This window comes from Diabrotica undecimpunctata, chromosome 6 (genome assembly GCF_040954645.1).
Source record: "Diabrotica undecimpunctata isolate CICGRU chromosome 6, icDiaUnde3, whole genome shotgun sequence".
Classification (NCBI taxonomy): Eukaryota; Metazoa; Arthropoda; class Insecta; order Coleoptera; family Chrysomelidae; genus Diabrotica; species Diabrotica undecimpunctata.
Window position 1 is genome coordinate 94525688 of NC_092808.1, and position 22667 is coordinate 94548354.

The window sequence follows — 22667 nt, forward strand, 5'->3', positions numbered from 1 at the left end:
AGACAGACAGTCATTAAAAAAAGAAGTTGAAGTTATTGAGGTTAGATGATTAAGAATGGTAGGAATTTCAAAATAAAATGTTTCTCAGGGGCTCTCACTACTTAAAAGCTAATGTTAGGCAAATTTGTGAAATAAAACGTTACTTTTTAAGGACAAAGAGATATTATAGTGATAGTTTAAGTGTCTCAGAAGTTAATATACCGTTTTCAAATGGGTAGGTAAAAAAATTTAAAGAGTAAGGGCAAATCTACAAAAGTAAAATAAAAATGATTTTAACTAATAGATTCTTAGATGTGTGTATGTTTACAAGCACGGTGAAAGCGGATATTCACTTAATAGCACTGCTTTCTTGTGCTAGAGTGGACAAAACTGGATAAGAAAACAAGTTTTTAAACAAAGTCATCAAATATGCTTAGTTTGTACTTAATGTGGTTCTTAGTATTATTAATATTATATATTATGTAATATATTAAAATTAAAAGGGCAAAAGAGCACCCTCTGAAATCAAGAAAATAGGGTGCCTAGTATTATTTATTTAAGAAGGTAATAAAAGATAATAATACTATTATGTAAACATATGCATCTGCAGACCACAAGTAAGCAATAATTATAATAAAACTACCATCAAGTAATAACATGTCATTCTATGTGCATTTAATAAATTTTTAGGTTTTGGCTAAATTTAAAAAAAAATGCACCATAGTAATGGTGAGAAAATACAATTTAAAAACATGTAAACATTAAAAACGAAAAGTCTAAAGTAGTTGTATAAAACCCAGATTGATCTGCAATTTAACTAGAATAATAATAATAATAATAATAAAGGTCTTTATTTTTCCTTCAAATTCATACAATACACAAAATATATAATTTATATATGCATAAAATACAATAAGGAAGAAAAAATGCTGAAGATCAGTTGGTGCTGATTTCAAGAAATCAGTACCTCTGCTTTTCATCTTAAGCAAGAGAGAAAAAAAATATAATATATTTTTTTGCATGTTATGTAACAATCAATTAAAAACCATAACCAATAGAAACATTTAACATTTAAATACAGTAAAACCTCCCTTAACCGAAACCTTTTTAACCGAAACCTCGTTTAACCGAAACGGCTGAGTTTCAATAATTTCGTCAATAAAAAGTAAATTTTTATCGCAAAACGTAAACAGTTTCATTAATTTCACTCACCGAGTAATGCCTATGTGTGTTGGGAAATCAAAAAAACCAAGAGCTCTAAAAGACATTTCCGAAAAAGCACTTCCAGATTTTTATCGAGGCCAAAAAAGCTCATGGATGTCGACCACTTTTTCCACTGTTCGAACATGAATTCGTCCTAAGTGTAAAATTTTTTTTTAAAATCAGAAAACATTCCCATCAAAGCATTGTTGCTTGTTGACAATGCGCCAACTCACCCTCAAAATGTACAAAATGGTCAGATTTTTGCCACCGAATGTCACGAGCTTAATTCAGCCGTTAGACCAGGGAGTAATAGAGACATTTAACAAATATTATAGAGGAACATTCTTAAGACATATGTTATTACAGAAGACAAATGAATCCAAAAGTGTTGATTCTCAATCTTTAACAATGAAACATGTTGTTTATTGGTGTGCTGAGTCGTGGGCCAAGATCAAATCTTCAAATGCTGGAACAACCTTTTTGATGGAATTTTGATTGATGATCCTGAAGAAGAAAATCGTAAAGAAACAACAGAAAAAATTAAAACTTTAATAAAAAATTTTGCCGGGATGTGAAGAAATTAACCAAGAAGAGAAAAGTAGAGGTAAGAACTTTATACAGTAGGCCTAGTTAGTTAGGGACACGGCTAGGTTTTTAATTTTTGTGGTCTGCATAAAGTTAACCAAGAAGAGAAAAGTAGAGGTAAGAACTTTATACAGTAGGCCTAGTTAGTTAGGGACACGGCTAGGTTCTTAATTTTTGTGGTCTGCATTAAGTTTTGTCCTTTTCAAATTGCTTTACGTTTCGTCGAACAATCGAATGAGGCAAACTCATGACGTTCTGCAATTGAACGATGAAGAGATATAGCTGTAAAACATCGTTGTCAAACAAAAACGCAAAAGAAAATAGAAGATTTCTTTAAAAAACCATGTTAAACTTGTTCATTTTCCTTAATTTTATTACTTTATTCTGTATTTACTTATTAGAAAACATTACGAAATCACCTTATAGTATTTTTTAATACTAATACTTTGACCAAGAATACTATAAAAAACAATTTTACTTTTAACCGAAATTCTTGTTATCCGAAACGGCCTCCCCCCCAAATATTTCGGTTAACGGAGGTTTTACTGTATTGTCCAAAAACTATCACACAGTTTATACATACTTCATAACAGGTCATCAAATAGTTGCACATGTGTTACTCACTTAGCAATTTAGATTTAAGAGATTTCTTGAAAGATATAATCGATTTTAATTCTTTAGCTAATCCATTGTATACTTTTGATATTTGATATGTAAATGAACTTTTGAATTGTTCTGTACGATGTGGCGGAGCTGTAATTGTATTTTTATATCTTGTATTAACACTATGTATGTCAGTTCTGTATATAATTTTTTTAAAAAGATATGCTGGTAGAAAGTTTTTGATAATTTTGTGGAAATGTCACATCCAGAACATATGCTGATTCTTTTTCATGTGCCAATATCTTTCAGAATATTGATTACCATCATAGTTATTTTAATCTTATTCAATGCCAACCTAAATAGTGTGCTTGTATCAATACCATACCAATCTCACAAGTTCTTCAACCATGAAGTCTTTCTTTGTCCTTGACCGCATTTGCCTGCTATTTTTCCTTGTATAATATTTTATATATTAAACGAAGCAAAAACGAAGTATATGACAGTCAAAAGAATAACTGACAATGAAAATAATATCACAATAGACAACTATACTATCGAATGAGTGGATGCCTTTACATATCTCGGCACAGAAATCAATCAGAAGAACTCCATAAGTAGCGAAATTAATGCACGTATTTCCAGCAGGAATCGTACATACTATGCTAATAAAAGATTGATGATATCGAAATTATTAAAAAAAAGAACCAAAATGACTATCTACAGAACACTGATTAGACCCGTAGTAACCTATAGATGTGAAACTTGGGTAATGACAAAAAAAGATGAAGCCTAACTCAGGACATTCGAGAGAAAAATACTGAGGAAAGTTTATGGCCAGGTACAAGAGGAAGATGGCACATGGAGAATCAAAAGAAACAACGAGGTTAATGAGTTAAATGAAGGTTATGACGTTGTAAGATTTGTGAAAAGTCACAGACTGTCATAGTTGGGACATGTGCAGAGACAAAACGATGCAAAAACAACAAAGAAAATGTTACAATGGAAGCCCATAGGAAGGCGAAAAAAAGGAAGGCCCAAAACGAGATGGTTGGATGACGTGGAAGACGACCTGAAAACAATGAACATAAGACAATGGAGAAGAAGGACACAAGAGAGATCTGAAAGGAAGGACATAGCCAGACAGGCAAAGACCCATCCAGGGTTATGATGCCAAAAGAAGAAGAAGAAGATAATATTTTATACCAACCCGTTTGAAGTCTCTCATTATGTGTCCAAAGTTCTCTAACTTTTTCTTTATTACGTTTTTTATAATCTCGATGGTTTTGCTGAAACATTCTAGTATTGTGGAGTTTTGAATCTCCTTCACCCAAGAAACTTGTAAAATTCTACTGTAACATCACATTTCGAAAACCTCAAGGCATTTTAGATCATTTTAGTTTTAACTGTCCAAGACTTCACCCCATAAAGTAAGATGAACACGTAGCAGTGAAGTAGGCTGATCCACAATGCCAATTTTGGGTCTCTGTTACATAATAGCTTAGGTGTCCTTCTAAAGGTGGCTCTGGTTGCTCAACTCTGGATCTAAATTCACTGTGACACTGCGTTACAATTTAACTGATATTCAAGGTCAACAATTTCATCAACTTGTTCAAGTTTTGTACAATTTTCATATACAGGCAGTTTTTATGTTCTGTTGTTGTCGTCTTGGGATAAATAATATGGGTCTATGCACCTTCTGAATCCTCGGACGCTATGTAGAGGGCTTCGAATATAACTGTCGAGAGCTCCTCTACTTAAGTCCATTTACTGTCCAATTGTCGAAATAATAACACCAAATTTGCAGTTGAAATACTTCTCAGCCACAGAGTATGGAAAATAACAAGAAACAGAGCCCCTAGAGTACTAGACTCTAGGAGAGCCTGTGAGGGACTGAATTGGCTGACCTGAAAATCGTTTTAATTTATATGTGCGGTTCGAGCGATAAATAGGGATTTCCAGGTCAATTAGCCAATGGGAAAATTCGAGGCTGGACAATGCGCATCAGAGTGCGCACTTGTTCACAGACTATTGCACTCGATGACATTGTTTTCTTATTACCTGTTTTTTGGTTTTTCATGTCTTCAGATCCAAATCTGCTTCTTTACAGCTCTCAATGACCCTATCAAGAAATATTTGTAAATCTTGACTAGAAGGTAGGAGTACTATGTTGTCTGCATATTGCAAATTTTTGGTGACTTCTCAATTCACGGTTATTCATTCTTTATTTTCAGAAAGTACATTTCTGGAAATTCTCTCAGAATAAACATTAAAAGCAGGGGCCAGAAAGATGCAACCCTGCCTTACTCTTATTTTGCAATTTGCAATGTCCCTTAGAGCTTTGGTCAATATAGGGTGTTTAACATTATCAAATTTTCATCCCAAACAATGCCTCTCTTCTTCCAAACCTGTTACAGAAACCAAACTGTGTGTCCTGAGGTATCCCCCGCATTTATTATAGATACAGTCATGTATTACCTTTAGAAAATTTTTCAAAAATGATTCAACAAACTGATGGTTCTATAGTCAGCGCAGTTTTTTCCTGTTGTCTTTTTAGGAACAGCATAAACAACAAATTGGATCAACATTTGAAATGGTATTGAAAAATGAACTTATAGCCTCTAAAACATTGCAATCAATTGCCATTATTTATACCTTTGTAAATTCCACTTGGAATATATTTATAGATTGTTGATATAAGTTATAGCCTCTAAAACATTGCTATCAATTGCCATTATTTATAAATTTGTAAATTCCACTTGGAATTTTATTAGCACCAGTTACTTTGCCATGTTTTGATGACTTTATGGCTTGTATTACCTAAGAGTGTGTTATTAGGGGTTTGTCGCAGTTAGTAATATCTGTAGATTAACTAATTCTATCGTCAAATAGATTTGTAATGTAATTTTCCCATTATTTCAGTTTGTCCTCTACTTCAAATATTACTTTATGCCATATTCATCTCCTAGTAGTACACTTTGTTTCTTATTGAAGATACCACCGGCTGATTTCACTTTTTTATACATGTTAAATTTGTCATATCTATTTTAGAGTTTTTCAATTTCATGACATTGTTTGACTAGATGTTGATTCCGTGCTTTTAGTATTTTACATCGAATATCTTTTTGTGTACTTTTATAAATTTTTTCATTGATTTTGCTAGTCGCCATTGTTTCATCAAATCCAATAGGTGGTCTATGATCCAAGACTTCTTTTTAAATTTTAAACTGCCTTTTAAATTCTCTTCACTGAGTTCCTTTATTGTTATAATTTTATTTGAGCCTTCACCAGCATTCTCATTGATATTTTTCCAAACTAAGTTTTCATTTAGTTGTCTTTGAACTATTTCGTCTTCCGTTCGAACCGTTCAAACTTTATTTCCTTGTGTCATACGGCTGTAGCATCCTCCATGGTGTTTGGAGATTCTTGATGCTCTATCGATCGCCGCTCTGGAGGAGGATCGTAAGTTTCTTGATTCGATCCTCGTGTTCGTGGAGTTTATGTGATTTAGGCTTCTACGTAGCGAGAAGTTTTCCGGGGCCTCTGTGGTCGACAAGGGGACACCGGCAACCAGAATACTCTAACAGTTCGAGAAATTTCTTACAATAACTTGTCTTACATGTATATATATATATATATATATATATATATATATATATATATAATATATATATATATATATATATATATATATATATATATATATATATATATATATATATATATATATATATATATATCCTTGTTCCCTTTCTGTGTTCCAGTTCGTATTGATAATCTTCCAGTAACAGAGCCCACCTCGCAACTCTGGTAGTTAAATCTTTTTTATTCATGGTCTTAGTAAATGCGGAACAATCCGTTACTATTTTAAATTTGATTCCGAGTAGATAGATACGAAATTTTTTCACTGCTTCTATTATAGCTAAAACTTCTAATTCGTAACTTGTATACTTTTCCTCGGCTGGACTTGTTTTCTTGCTCATATAATAAACTGGGTGAAACTTATTATCTTCTCTCGATCTCTGTAGAAGACAAGCTCCATATCCATGACTGCTAGCGTCTGTGTGTAACTCGGTTTCTCTATCTGGGTGATAAATTTCTAACACCGGCTGACTAGTTAACAGCTCTTTAAGTTTTGAAAATGCACTCCTTTCTTTTGATCCAAACTCAAAGGTTTGATTTTTTCTGAGTAGATCACTTAATGCTTTAGCTATCGTAGCATATGACGGTACAAATTTACGAAAGTATCCAGTCAGGCCTAAAAATGACTGAATCTGCTTAAAGTTCGTTGGTTCCTTGAATTTCTTTATGGCCATTGATTTTTCATCCGATGGCTGAATTCTGCCGTCCTCAATAATATATCCTAAAAACGTTACTCTTTTCTGTAAAAATTGGCACTTTTTATTCTTTATCTCTAAGCCGTAGTCCCTAGCTACTTCGAGTACTTGCTTTAAACGTACAACTCCTTCTTCTTCGGATTTACTTAAAACTATTATGTCATCCATATAGTAAATTGCTATGTTCTTGGATGTCAGGTCTCTAAATATGTGGCTAATAAATCTTTGAAATACTGCAGGACTATTACACAATCCGAACGGACATCTTAAAAATTCATATTGTCCGTCTGGAGTGACGAATCCCGTGTATTTAATGCTATCTTCCTCTATTGGTACATGGAAGAATCCATTCTTGAGGTCTATTGTGCTAAAATATTCTGCACCTTGTAACCGATCCAATACATCTTCTATTAAAGGTAATGGAAACCTATCTTTTATTATATTCCGGTTAAGTTTTCGGTAATCACCGCAAACTCTGATCTGTCCGTCTTTCTTTTTGACGAGTACAATTGGACTTGCAAAATCGGATGTACTAGGTCGAATTATTTTTTTCTCTATCCATTCCTCAATTTGCTTACCTACTTCTTGCTTTTCTGGTATTGATAGCCTTCTTGGGCTTTGGTGTATCGGTTCTTCGCTACTTAGAATTATTTTCATTTTTATATCTGTAGTCTTGGTCTGTCGCGGTTCATAATTTTCCACTAATTCTTTTATCTCCATCTTAATATTTGGGTCTTTAATATGTTCCAGTTGTAGATTATCATCGTGTGTTGCCTCGTCAACTGCAATCCTCATTATCATATTATCTACTTCTTTTTTGCATACAATAATTCCATCATCGGTTATGGTAACCTCTGCTTGTTTTAGTATATTGTTTCCAAGAATAACTTCAACGTCTAATGCTCCTTTTGGGATTACATGAAATAAAATATGGAAATCTTCGCCTTGAATTTCCACTATTATATTAAAAGAACCTAAAGTCTTAACCTTAATACCTCCTAATCCATTTAACTCTACTATATTCTTCATAAGAATGACGTCATCAAAGTGCTTTTCAAAAATATCTTGTCTCATTGCACTTATGTCACTTCCTGTATCAAACAATGCACGTAACAATATTTTTCCAAATTTTAAGGTCACTGAGTTTTTATATACTACGTCAATGACATTTACCTGACCAGAAGTCGAAGGTCTATCTTCTTTAGCATTGCATCGAGAAGAAACGTGTCCAAATTGGTTGCATTTGAAGCATTTCGTTCCCTTGGCTTTATCAGGACAATCTCTTGATCTGTGCCCTCGATTTCCACAATTATAACATTGTTCTTCTTTCTTAATTCTGTTTTCCGACATTCTTCTGTCATCTCCTCTAGCTTCGTTGTTTCTATAATCTCGTCGTATTTCATTGTTTCTGCCATCTCGTCGTACTTCATTGTTTGTCCACTTCTTTCTATGCGTTTCAGTTGTAGAGGATTTGTGTGCCGTCTGTTTTTTAATGAGTTCATACAATTTAATTTTTTCCTTGAAGTCTCTGAAGTTGTTTGCGCCATAAAGTACAACTTTGTTAACAGGGTCGTCTTGAATGCCTTCTATTGTATATTGTATTATGACCTCGTCTTCTATGTTACCTCTGCTACCAATTTCCCTCATCGTCAGTACATACTCCTGTACACTTTCATCATGTTTCTTCTTTCTACGCATCAGCATTTTATGTATTTCAGCACTACTTATTTTATTTTCGAATTCCGAAATAAGCCTTTTCTTCAATAGTTTCCAGCTATTAATTCCTTTTTCTGACTGAATATACAGTTTCGCAATTCCTTTTAGGGATCGTTTTGCAAAAATTAGCATTTGCAAATCATTCCATCCCATTAATTCAGAAATTTCTTCGAAGTCAGTAATCCATTTTCTTACCGGATAATCGTCTTTTCCGTCGAAGGGTCTTATGCTGTCTTCTACGTCTTTAAAAGTCAAAGCAAAAGAATCATTTACTTTACCGGCCGTCATTTTACCTGATTTTGTTTTTTTCTTCGTCTTTAAAGCCATCGTTTGCCTACTTTCAGTTTCGTCCTCGTATTCATTATCGTCTTCATCGTCGAAATCGTCTTTGTCGTCATAAACGTCTTTATCTTCGTCATAAGCTTCTTTATCGTCGTCCGCGTTGTTGTCGTCATCGTCATCTTCGTCATTCTTGTCATCTACATTTAATTCATTCAAAAACGAACAAATACGTTCAATTACGTCGTCATTTGCACCAGAATAATCCAGATCCAATACGTTACAGACTGCAACTAAGTCTGGCATATCTAATTTCTGTTTTACGTCGTTTATCTTATCAGCATATTCGCTGGCATTTTTATCCCACGCAAAGCCTGAAAAATTTCGCAAGTTTCTTCTTGTTTGTCGCGGCACCCCTTCATCACCATATGCTATAATATGCAACGCCTTAACAGCTTTATATGCCGAATTTTTAATATTATAACTAATTTTTTGAAAATCGGTAAGAGTCGTTTGTTTAGACTGCATTTTAAAAATTGATATCAAAGTTATTTAAAAAAAATAAAAAATTTAAAAATTTATAAAAAGAATTAAAAATTTAAAAACTTATAGATTATTTTTCTGAGTGTAGTCTAAATTAGTATTACTGTGAACGAGGTTGTGGTCGCTTTTAATTCGCAAATCTTATCTCTTTATATTACAACAATATAAGTACAATAATATTTCAGAATAAAGCAAAATATCCTACTAAAAGATTTTGATTTTAACATTCAATTTAAAATATTATTATAGTCAAGCATCAGCTATCATTATCAAAATATAAGTCCTTACATCAACAGAGTAAAGTTAAATCAACAAATAATTACAAATACTTTTGTTTGTTTAAAAGTTCTTTTCTAATGTTCACAGTTCATGATAAAAATAATCTTCGCACGATCTATTAAAGGAACAAAGTCACCTGATCATTTGTCATCATCCAGTGGGTCCAAACCAAACATCCATAAACCATAAATTAATCTTATCGTCGTCGTCTGCAAACAGGCACTTGTCGTCTGCTTCGTCGTCAATAACCTCGTCACTTCAGCCTCTTGGCATATTATGTTACAACAGTCACTTCGTCGTTGATTCGATTTTCACAAACTGCTTCTTTTATAATCTTGCTTCCATAATTAGCGGCACAAATAAACGTTACTGTCTCTTTCGAAATAATCCCGGTTGAGCCCCCAAAATGTAGGTCTAAATTAAAGTTCTTTTATTATTTGAAGAGGGTAACGTTATATTAAAAGTCCGCGATCTATGCGAGAAGTCTTTATTATATAGGATACACTGTAACGATGTTATTTACATTTACAATACACAAGATTACGGATAATTGTCTGCGACCTGCGAATTAAAATATCGAACACCCCCGTCGTTAATTGGTTACGTCTTTTCGTCTTTTTCGGCGTGCACGATAATTTAAGTATATTCAGTTCGAGCGACAAAAATCGAATGCCCTTGGCTCAGAAGGAATGTGTGTTCTCGTCTACATATCTCCTGTCCCCCTTCGCCTCTCAATCCCGTCTCCCTTATAGCGACTTAAGCATATTATTTAAGTGGTTCCTTGCAGTGGCGTAACTAATGAATAAAACTATGCTAAATACTTATAGTAAGAAATATTCCTACATATATATATATATATATATATATATATATATATATATATATATATATATATATATATATATATATATATATATATATATATATATATATATATATATATATATATATATATATACGTTTAGTATTCTGGGCACAGTGTATATTTCGAGTTCCACAGAGATGCCGGCACTTCTCACCTCGCCGTATGAACGTGGCCACACTAGAGAGGTACAAGAACGTCGACTCTTCGACTGCCCTCACTTCATATCACCATCTTTCGTGAAACAATATTTGCGATCCTGTAAAGACGGTTACTACTTCCGTAAGGTTTCTGGTGACGAAGTGTTACCGCAGCTTGGCCACTGAGTGAAAAGCAATTCCAAGCCCGCTTGGGGCTTTTATTTGTTCTTGACCGTCAATGGCCCCAAAGAACGCTGTGTCAGTTCGACACGAACAGAAATAGTTATAAGACCACTGGCTTTTCCTATTTCAATGGTCGTGTCTATCTGGCCAGAGAACGTTCTCAGTCGACAATCGCCGGTTCTTGTACCTCTTATGGTTCGAGTAATATCGTAGCCACCACGGCTTCGTGTTTACTCAACCATTAGAAGGTTTTTCGGAGTTGAAGGTGGTTTTCGGATGAAGTCTTCTGCTTCGACGTCTTCAACGAAACCGTCACTTAATTAATAATAAAACTCAGAGAAGTAGTAGTAGTTGGCACCAAGCCAACAAAGTCTAGCGGGGCTAGTAGTGTAAGACGACTAGATCCCGATCGGAAGATGTGCTGCTCTTTTATACACTTCGTGTTTGCAAATTCGCTGCAATCTTCCGACGGGAGGCCAATGACAAAGTAGTTAAGAACGAGCTTTGTGACTGGCCGGCCAGAGTAACAATCTGTGTCGTGATTGGTCACTTTGGTGACACTTGTAGTTTGAGTGTATCAATGTTTTTGCGAGACTTCTTTTTTATTACTTTTCTTAATTTTAATTGTGTTACATTTACTATTAGATTGTGGTCAGACCCGATATCAGCGCCTGGATAATATTTTTGGCTGATTTGATGCAGTTTCAATGTAAATCGATTTTTTATTAAAATGAAGTCGATTTGGTTCCTAATAATTTTATTCTCTGATTCTGCATTTAACTCCCAGGTGTAGAGTCTTCGCGGTGGTAATTTGAAGTGAGTATGTGATATAACAGAATCATTTTATTGGCAGAACTGAACAAGTCGATCGGTACTTTCATTTCTGTTATTCAGACTATAATCCCCCACAATACTCAAACAGTAACTTTGCTGACTTTAGCATTAAAATATCAGAGGACTAATGTAGTATATGACATATGATGATTGCTTTTGAAATGAAATGAAATTTTTCATAAAAAATATTTTTTTCATGTTTTTCTTATGAATTTCAAAGCGAAGAAGTTAGGCTAAAAACAAGTTACAACATATTTTAATTCTTGATTTCGATGAAAATTTTACGGCGTATAACTGACTCATCGGGACGCAATTTTGCATATTATTTTTTATTAGGAATTGTATGTGTGCAAAATTTCAGACAAATAGAAGAGGGTCATGTTCCTAACTTTGCGTGGAATATCACAAACCTATATTGCGTTTGTGATAGAACCACAGCGAACAAATTAAACAAAATAAAAATCACATTAATCTTAATTATTAGAATCTATTTTTTGTTACAATAATATATTTCCACGAATGTTTGAAAAATAATAATTTGAAGAATAGCCTACATAAAAACAGGAATATTTAACGCTCAGTAGTCTTTAATACTTATATATCAATATTTATAAAAAAATATTTTAGACGAATACTTTAATATTAAGAAAGTTTGAATTTGAAACAAAAATCTAAATATAGGTGAAATATTCCAGGTCGATAAATTATTAATCGAGTGGGTTAATGATCAATCAGTCAATAAAATGCTTAGCTGAAAGAGGAAGACAGTTAGTGAGGATATCTTTCGTGGTATTATTAATATTCTTTTAATAAAAAAAATATTAATCCTAAAAGACCTATTTTTTTGGTTATATCACAAACTCACGATCAAAAAAATATTTTAAAATATGTATATCTACAACCTTTTAAAAACGATTTTAAACATTTTAACAAAATTTTTTCATATTATGTATTAATATATAACATTTTCAGGCGTAATTTAACTATATCCACTGGTCAGTATGCTCGTTTAGCAGATGGCTGCGCAGTGGCAACTCTTGGTGATACATCAGTCATGGTTACAGTAGTATCGAAACCCAAACCTACAGTAAGTGGATTTTTACCCCTAGTTGTTGACTATCGACAAAAATCTGCAGCAGCTGGTAGAATTCCTACAAACTTTTTTCGTAGAGAATTGGGTCCAACTGAGAAGGAAATTTTGACATCTAGGCTAATAGATAGAAGTGTAAGACCTTTATTTCCAGAAAATTATAATTATGATACCCAAGTGGTGTGCAATATGTTAGCTGTTGATGGAGTAAATAATCCAGACATTTTAGCCATTAATGCAGCTTCTGCTGCTCTATCTCTAAGTGATATTCCATGGAATGGACCTATTGGAGCTGTAAGAGTTGGTTTTATAGATAATGAGTTAATAATCAATCCAACAAGAAGAGAATTACAAGCATCATCGTTAAATTTAGTTGTTTCCGCCATGAGAAAAAGTTTGGTAGTAATGTTGGAAGGAAATGCAGGTTTGTTATGTATTATGAATTGATGTTTGGAAAATATTAGTATACATTTTACTCAAGAAAGTTGCTACAAAATGAATTGATTTGAGTTGCAAGGAAGCCACATAATTTTTCATTATTTTACAAGATATTTAATAATTTAATTTCCAATGCTTTGCGGCAATTTCCTTTGATTTTTCATTGTTTTAGTACCTATGGTTCACATTCTATCTGTCAATTATATTTTTATTATTTATGTATAAATCCATGGTCCTTTTTACTATAACGTGAGGATGCGTAAGTAATGTTAATTATATGGTTATAATGGGCATTACTTTTATTTTTAAACTATATTGACAGTTTTATTTATTGAGAAGTGCCGTATTGTATTTTCTAAACTTGAGTCTTTTCTTTTTTGCTTTCTTTTATTTGAATTGTTGTTTCTTTTTTTGCTGTAATACTCTTTCATCATTATTCATATCTCTGGAATCAATTTTTTGACTGTCTAACACTATATATTAAGTATTCATATCTGACTTTGTTAAACGCTTTATTATAATTAAGAAAGTATACATGGACATTCTGATTCCCATCTAAACCTAATTATTTTGTTATATTATATCCAAATACAACATTTTTAAATTTGATACTTCCTATATTTTCTCCAAGATATACAATATAATGTATTACTTTCAGAAACAGCTTCAAGGACAGATTAAAATTTATTTCGTTATACTCAATATAGGATTTAGAGATCAGTTTCTTTGAAATAGTTACAGATGTGGAATTTCAGGATCACCATAAGTTCAGTTTTTCCACTTTTCATTTTTAAAACGTTCCGAGTTACTGTACTTGTTAAATATGTTCCAATTTCTTCTTTTTGGTCCCTTGAATTATTTGTATTATTATCTGCAATATTTTTTTCATTTATCAATGTAACTTAACCCTGTTTGTTTTTTCTCAACTATTGCATTTTAAGGCATATTTTTCTATCTCAATTTTTTATTGTTTTCTTTAATTTTTTGTCCTATTCGCTATTATTTTTATGTTATGTTTTAGCACTCATGTTCTACAAGGTTTCCTCAGTCAAACGGTCATTTCTTTTACTATTTTTTATTATATAAGATCTGTCCCAAAAGTATCTGAATTTAGTTTTAACTTCGCAATGTTTTATTATTATTCATCCAGCTCGTGGCATCTTTCGAAGTAATCTCCCTTCGATTTAACTACACGCACCAATCGGCGCTTTAAGTCAGTGAAAAAGTTTTGAAATTCCGTTTTGTGTAACGTTGCTGTTTTAATTTTGAGATGTGGCAACACTGTAGTTATCAGATAATTGATATATAAAAATTATATATTGGATGTGAAATAAGGAGATTAAAATATTGTGTTATGCATATGACTCGGCGTTCGTTGAAAACGAGGACGACCTATAAGGACTCCTACATCAATTTAAACTCACAACCAAATCGTTCAATATATCAGCCGCTAAAACAAAATGCATGACATCTGTAAGATGTAAACTCGAGGTTAAACATGTAAACAGCACGAGAGGAGGTTTAAATACTTAGGCATAGAACTAGCAGGCTATGGCGACGTTGAAGCAGAAAAATAAGAGACCAAACAACGAGAGCAACAACAATAGCTCAATATCGATACAATATTAGTCCAGTCTGGATAGCATTTGACCTTACATAGCGAGCTGCCCCAAATTTCGCGACCGAATCTAACCGTTGTGTTAGCTGCCATCTTGAATTTTAAGGAGAACCTTTTTTGCTCAATATCGCCTCCATTTTCAACTTTTCAAGAAAAATGGTAAGGATTGAAATTATTACGACTTTCTACAAGTTATTTTTTTTTCAAATTTTTTCGTGTAGCGATATTTTCCAAGTTAAGGTGGAAAATTGGGGGTGGGGAGGGATGAGCATAATTATTGAATTATCTCGTTTTTTAATTAATTTTAATTTAAGTTTATGACATGAATGTTCAACTAAAAATGAAGAGAATTATATTTTATACAATTTTGATCTCTTTCATTTTTTTTTGCTAAAATCAATATTTAAGGTAGGTTCGTTCCTGTTTATGGCTTGCTGCCGATGTCGTCACCGTCTAGCGTTCGTTAAGCTTAGAATGTTTATTTCAGCAAAAAAAATCAAAGAAATCAAAATTGTTAAAATATAATTTTATAATTAATATATAAAGTTAAAAGAAAACGAGATAATTCAATAATTATACTTAGTCCTATTTTCCCCCTTAACTGGGAAAATATCGACTAAATGAAAAAATTGCAAAGAAGAAATTGTAGGAAATCTTAGTTGCAACAATTTAAGTCATTGAGATTTTGCCGAAAAGTTAAAAATGGCTTAGATATTGAATAAAAAAATTTTCATAAAACGATACAGTCATCCTATTCCTATTCAATCCCTGCAAAGTCTTACGCTCGCGCCTTTACCGCATACGTACGACCTCAAGTATTGATTTCAACAAAAAAATGAAAGAAATCAAAATTGTATAAAATATAATTCTCTCCAATTTTTCTGTATACATATTTATGTCGTAAAATTAATAATAAACAAAATAATTGAATAATTATGCTTCCCACCCCCTTCTACCATTTCCTCCGTAACTCGGAAAATATCGACCGCACAAAAAAATTTGCAAAGAAATTGTAGGAAATTACAATTACAACAATAAAAGTCATATTGATTAATGAGGAAAAGGTAAATTGGGCCATATTGTGGTTCACCCCTTTCAAATCACCAGGACCTGACGGCATATATCCAGCCATACTGCGGTGGGGACTGGATATCCTTCTGCCGCACCTTGTGGAAATATTCAGAGCCTCTTTGGCTATTTTATACTAAAATAAAGATCAGACTAAAGACATCATCTCACCGATATTGATGACATGAATACATATGTATTGGGAAATTCATCAAAATCTAATCTTGGAAGAAATACAGCGAGAAATAAATCACTGTCAAAAATAAAAATACTTAGGCAAGCAAATAACCAACGATGGCAAATTAGACGAAGAAATTACACATAGAAATAACCAGGGAAGACAAGCCATTAGGCAATTAAATAGTGTACTGTGGGACAAAACAATCTTCAAAGAAAACAAACACAAAATCTATAACAGCATTATAAGAAGCATTGTTACATATGGAAGTGAGGTATGCCACCGAAAGGAAAAAACTTAAAAGCATTAGAAGCAACAGAAATGGACTTCTGGAGAAGAGCGACTGGAAAATCAAGATCATACAGAATTAGAAATGAAAATTATGGGTGTTAAGCACAATATAACAGAGGACATCAGAATAAATCAACTAAGATGGTATGGACACGTCCAAAGAATGGATGAACACAGAATACCAAAGCAAGTATTGAACTGGACGCCGCATGGAACAAGAAAGCAAGGTACACAGCAACGACTTCGAAGTTGGTATTTAGATTAATGAGCTTAGCTTCAATATTATTTCTGACAAAGATAGCCACGCCCCCGCTGGCGTGTTCTGTAATTATATTTTTGAGGGAATTAGTATAGTTTTTAAGCTTATTACTGAATTCCCTTTGAAGTGAGTTTCTTGTATACACAGTATTAGGAGAAAATATTTTTGAATTAGTAGTTTCAGTGATTTGAGATGAGCGAAATACCCATTTGGGTTCCATTAAAGAATTAGTGATTTATCCATTGGATTTTTCAGTTTGAGAGAAAGTACCACTATCAGTTATATCTTGTGCTTCTAGTTCTAGTTTTGTATAATCTATTTATGTTACTTTTTAAAATTTTTTGAAAATGGTCATATATAAATGTTAGGATATCTTTTAATTCTATGATTTTGTGAAATGTACTCAGGATTTTTACAATTTAAGGCATTGTTAGAAGAAGTCACAATTTCTGATAAATTAAGAAAAAGAGGTGCGTTTTGCAGGCAGTGATAATTTCGAATAATTACATTGGTTTGTTTAGAGTGAGTTTCTTGAAGATTTTAGAAGAGAGCTGGTTTGTTAAAAGTTTTAATTGTTCGATATTAGTGTAGTGTAGAATCCATTAAGACCGATAGTGATTCGTCGGTCTCATCATTTGAAGACATGTGAATGGGATTAAGTTTTTTCTTTAATCTGGTGATTTTATTTTGAGTTGTGAGAGTAGCAGTAAATAAAGTTAAAGATATCGGTTAATTCGGAAAGTATATTTAAGTAGTCATCATCAGTTGGCGCTACAGCCCTTCGTGAGCCTCGGCCAGCTTCAAAACATTCTTCCATCCTTCCCTATCGAGTGTCTGTCTTCTCCAGCCCCTCACTCCAATCTCCCTCAGATCTTCCCATGGCGACATATGACTACTTAATGTAGAGTCATATGTCGCCATGTTACCAATCCAATGGTAACTTTGCCATCTTAATTGTAAACAAGACATAGTGTAAACTAAATTTCATTTAGTAATTTTTAAAGGGTTTTTACCCCCATATTTAGTGGCTACATTCATGTATTAACCTGACACTGATGATGGAATACTTATTCCGAAAACGTTTTGTCTATTTAACATAGCCCGACTGGGTTTTTATATACCTTTTTATAAAGGATTTTATTAAAAAAAATTTTAATATATGGTATACAGCCAACTACAGGAACTTAGTTTCCTTGTGGACTTTTAAGTTTATTCCCGAATCTCTCATAACTTTTTCTAACGCTAGGTTGAACAGCGTGCATGATAGCGCATCTCCCTGGCGCAGTCCTCTGTTGGTTTTAAATGGTTTTGAAACATCCCCTTGTACGCGCACTTTACATTCGACTTTCATCATTGTCATTTTAATTAATTCTACCAATCCTTTTGGTATTCCTAATTCGATCATCGCCGAATATAATTGGGACCTGTCAATAGTATCGTTCTTCTTCTTAAAGTGCCCTCTCCTCAATGGAGGTTGGCTACTACAATTTTAAAATCTTCTCTATCTTCAGCTGTTCTTATTAGCTGTTCAAAATTTAGCCCAAAATAGTATCGTACGCTGCCTTAAAGTCTACGAAAATGTAATGGCAGTCTATGTCGTACTACGTCGTTTTTTTCTAATATGGATGATATGTGATCAATGGTAGATTTATTTTTCAGGAAGCCTCTTATTTAATTAGTCCTTTGAGATAATTTCGGGATCTGTAGCATGAAGATTGTTGACTAGAAAGTCACATATTTCATTATAGTTTAATATGAATGGGTTGATCGGTTTTCAACTTTGTCTTTTATTTATTCTGGTGAAGAAATAATGTCCTCATCGGAGGTTTTGTTTGGTTTCTTAGGTTTTTTCTTTTGTTTATGTGTGGTAGGAGAAGTAAAGATTTGTGCATGCGTGTGTGGGTTATTTTGGTCAATATCAGGTGAGACATTTGTCTTTTAACTTGAATAGATACTTGAGTAAGTTGTTTGTTAATATTAACTAAAGATTGCAGAGTTACAGTTTCAGTATAATTATTAATATTATTTGGGTTTGATGATGTTGTTTCTTTTGGTAAGGAGCTGACTTAGTTTCCTATAGTTTCAGTTACGGTGTAGTCCGTTTCCATGTTTTGTTGTATTTCAGGGCCTGTATCGTGTGTTTTAGGTGTCGTATCTGGAGGGGTTTCCAAGGGTACGTTTCAGGAGTTAACAATAATTGTTATGATAGGACAATCTGTATCCTGATGTCCAATAGTTTTGCACTTTGAGCAGTTAAGTCCATCAATTCTATCATACCTACTCTTAAAAAAGTCATCTTGGAAACCGCAGCGATGCTCATTTTTTGTGATTCTGCTTTAATTATATTGTTTGGAATTGTAGCGTATACATTTGAAATTACAAGTCGTTGTGCTGGTGTGATTAGTCTTCTTATCTCTATTTGTGACTCATTTATGTTAATATATTTGTAGCAATGTAGAAGCGTATCGATTGTGCTTTTGGTAGAGAGGTAGATTCTGTTGTTTGAAATTCTAGATGCAAACAAGACGTTACGTGGACCAACCAGTGATCCAATCGTTACGATGTATTTATGGATTTTGATCCGTTCGATAGTGGAGAGAACTATTGGTTGATCCTGTGTTGGGCTTTTGAACTTATTTACTACATTGGCACATATACTGGCACCGGCCAAAGGACTGGCGTAGATAAGTTCCGAACGGTTCCAAAAATCCAGTTGTAGCTTGAACTTGATTCAATTTGTATAGGTTATATATTTACTATTTTAATATGTGTTAAGTCCGTTTTACAGCTTGCAATTATACCTGCAATACGCAAGAAAGTTGCCTAAAGGCATGCGCAGTATGTTGTTAGCTGATTATTTCCTGCAACTCTTGCAATTGCGCGATAATCGGTTTGGTTCCATTTTCTCTCCAAGTTTTCATGCAAGTCAAGGGAAATTTGTAGGAAGTTTGATTTTTTCACAATATCAATGGCCTTATCCACCATCTCCGTTCTTGGCGTTCTAAATTAGTAACTAAAAGGCTGGCTGCAGCAATAATTATACTTAAGGTTGCTGCTACTGCCTTTTTTCTTTTATATTTGGCTATTTTTAATAGTCTTGGCATTTCGAAATTTACTAAATAATATTAAATAAACAACAATAAGTAATTAAAAAAAAACAACAGTTTATAAGTTAGGTTAAAAGTTATAAGGGTAAAAATTTCAACATTAATTGCATTGCAAGCCGAGTTGAATGCTGTAAAATCGCACATACAGACCATGCAATAGACTTGCATGAAAGTTAGTTATGCATGAAATGGCAACAAATTTTCTTGCTAGCTGTAAAGCGATCTTTATATAAAGGTTATTTGTTATTCACGTCAAGTTGAGTCGGTGGGCTTCAACACTGCACTATAATTTGCTGATAGTATTTAAGAATATCATTTTTTGTTTAGTATTAAACATTCAAAAATTGAAAAACAATAAAGCGATTTAAAACGTGGTATGATTATGCCACTGTCGGGTCGTCTCCCCTTTTAAAAAATTATTTAAATTATTTGAGGTGTATTGTCTGATTTTTTTAGAATTAATGTTAATTATTGTTTCGCTAGAAAAACTTCAAGATCCTTTTACTATTATCATTATAATTATTTTCAGGTTGAAATAAAAATAAATAAGGGGTAAAATATAAACATAAAGACAAATCTTCCTAAAAAAGTCGTAGTATTTTCGTGTTAAATCCACATTTTCTTTCATAGGACTGAAATAGCAGACATTATATTATAATATTTTCTTAACATTGTGTTATACCAAGACTCAAATGAGAACAAAAAATAAATCACAAATAAGCCACAAATTAATATTACCTGAAAAAGCAGTAAATTTAATATACCTGCTTATAAAAATTAATATGAAATTATAAATAAAGCTTTCTTTAAGATATTTGATCTTTTTAAAAAGGCTTGTATTAACTCATTAATATATATATATATATATATATATATATATATATATATATATATATATATATATATATATATATATATATAATATATAAACGGTTCTCCTTAAATTCAAGATGGCGGCTAACGAAACGATTGGATTTAGTCGTGATTTTAAATTTACACTACTATTGACCCCCCTAAAGTTTAGAATATTAAAATTTGGGGCAGATCGCCATGCAAGTTTAAGTCTTTTTATTTCGTCTAACCCGACTGGACTATATGGCGCAATAAAACATTGGTCTTGAGGTTAAATCGAAAATATGCAAAGCTGCTGTAATGATATACACTGCCGAAACTAGACCAGAAACAATCAAATCCAAAAGATTTCTTAAAACAGCAAAAATGAAGGTACTTTGTGGCATAGCTGGAAAGACTCTTATAGACAGAGAAACAAGTGAAAACATAAAAAGTATATGTATGTGTAGTATAAAACGGGAAAAAGTAGTGGAATAAACATATTGGAAGAAACTTTATTATGCAAATTCGTTGCTTGGATCTCCCATTTACGCAGATAACAAAGTGCGACGAATACAAAAAAAGATAATTTAACAAAAGCATCCTATTACGAAATGTTGTAGACACTTCCCATTGTTACCGCTTATGCTGGTAATATCCCATAGAGGGCACTGGAACATTTTGGCGTCAATTTATGAAAGTCGGATATTTTTGGGACACATATACTTTAGTGGTGTTATGAGAAATGTTTCTACATTAAATTATATAAATTTTTATGTGAGAACAGTAGAGCTACAGCTTTTTTAATAACTGTTCACATTTACTTATACGAAAAAATAAAAAATAAACTCTACAGTTTGTTTTTGATTTATTCATTTGGCTTTTTTATTATTATGCATAATAAGTATTATTCTTTTAGATATGATTTTATTGCAAGATTTACAAAAAGCCATTAAAACAGCAACAAAAGAAGTTCAAGGTATTATTACTAACATAGAAACACTTCAAAGACTTTTTGGAAAGAAGAAAAGAGAATTTAGCGTACCAGAAGAACTTTCTGAAGAAATAATTGAAGCTCTAAGGTCCCTTACTCAAATGCGAGTTAAAGAAATTTTCAGAAATAGCTCCTATGATAAGCTTAGTAGAGATAATGCGCTGACAGAAGTAAGGACTGATGTATTAGATAAAATTAAATCAGGTTTTGTGAATATAGACATTAATCTGGTGAATGACTGTTATAATAAGATAGTTAAACAAGCATTTCGTGATTTGATATTTGAAGAAGAAAGAAGGTGCGATGGTAGAGATTTCGCTCAACTTAGAGATATTTCATGTAAAGTGAACATGTACAAACCTTTGCATGGATGTTCACTGTTTCAGAGGGGACAAACGCAGGTATTTTGTACTGTTACATTAGATTCACACGATAGTGCTCTTAAATTGGATCCATTGAGTATATTGACCAGGTAAAGTCTATATTTCTAATAAATTGTGTTGTTTTTAGAGGACAAAATTGTATTTAGAAGTGGTATTCGGTGTTGAACGTGGCCTAATAATTTTAACGACTTCCTTTAATATATCCATTTTTAATTTTATCCTTTTTTGTACTTATCCATATAAACATTCTCTTGTCTGCAGCATGCATACGTGTTCTTTCCTTTCAATCGACCAACATTCAGTACCTATCGTACACTACTATCGGTACTATGGGATCTTATAACATTTGTCTTATAACATTTGTCAGTTTCACACTCTCTGTCCCATAACGTACTACGTTCTCACCTTCGTCCATGTCATCCATCGCGCTTTAACTCTACTGCATGTATCTCAATCTATTTCCTCATTACTAGGTAAAATCAATCAATCCTGATGTCTCTACTTACCGGTACCTCCTAGCGCCGGTCGGTCTGGTTCGACCTCGGTACTGACACCAGAAATGTTTTAATTTTTAATGTAACCGAGCCGCCGCTATGCTTTGGAGGGCACGTAAAGCCGTCGGTCCCTGCTACATAACTAGTCGTTAATACTTCTTCTTCTTCAAGTGCCCTCTCCGCTACGGAGTTTGGAAATCATCATTGCTATTCGTATCTTTGAAGCTGTTGCTCTAAATAATTGGTTAGATGTGCACTGGAACCAGTCTCTTAAATTGCGGAGCCAAGATATACGTCGTCTCCCCACGCTTCGTTTGCCCTGAATCTTTCCTTGGATAATTAACTGGAGCAATCTGTACTTTTTTCCTCTATTCAC

The 22667-nt window shown here is 33.0% G+C and overlaps 1 protein-coding gene across 1 annotated transcript in view; it reads left to right on the forward strand.

The window, feature by feature from the left end:
- Positions 1–23: 23 nt before the first annotated feature.
- Positions 24–22667, forward strand: part of PNPase (polyribonucleotide nucleotidyltransferase 1) — a 43190-nt gene continuing 20546 nt past the window's right edge. The window contains exons 1-3 of the mRNA XM_072534909.1: positions 24–214; positions 12513–13054; positions 21340–21886. Coding sequence (XP_072391010.1) covers positions 78–214; positions 12513–13054; positions 21340–21886 — 1226 coding nt within the window. The 5' untranslated portion in view covers positions 24–77. The remainder of the gene's footprint in view (positions 215–12512; positions 13055–21339; positions 21887–22667) is intronic.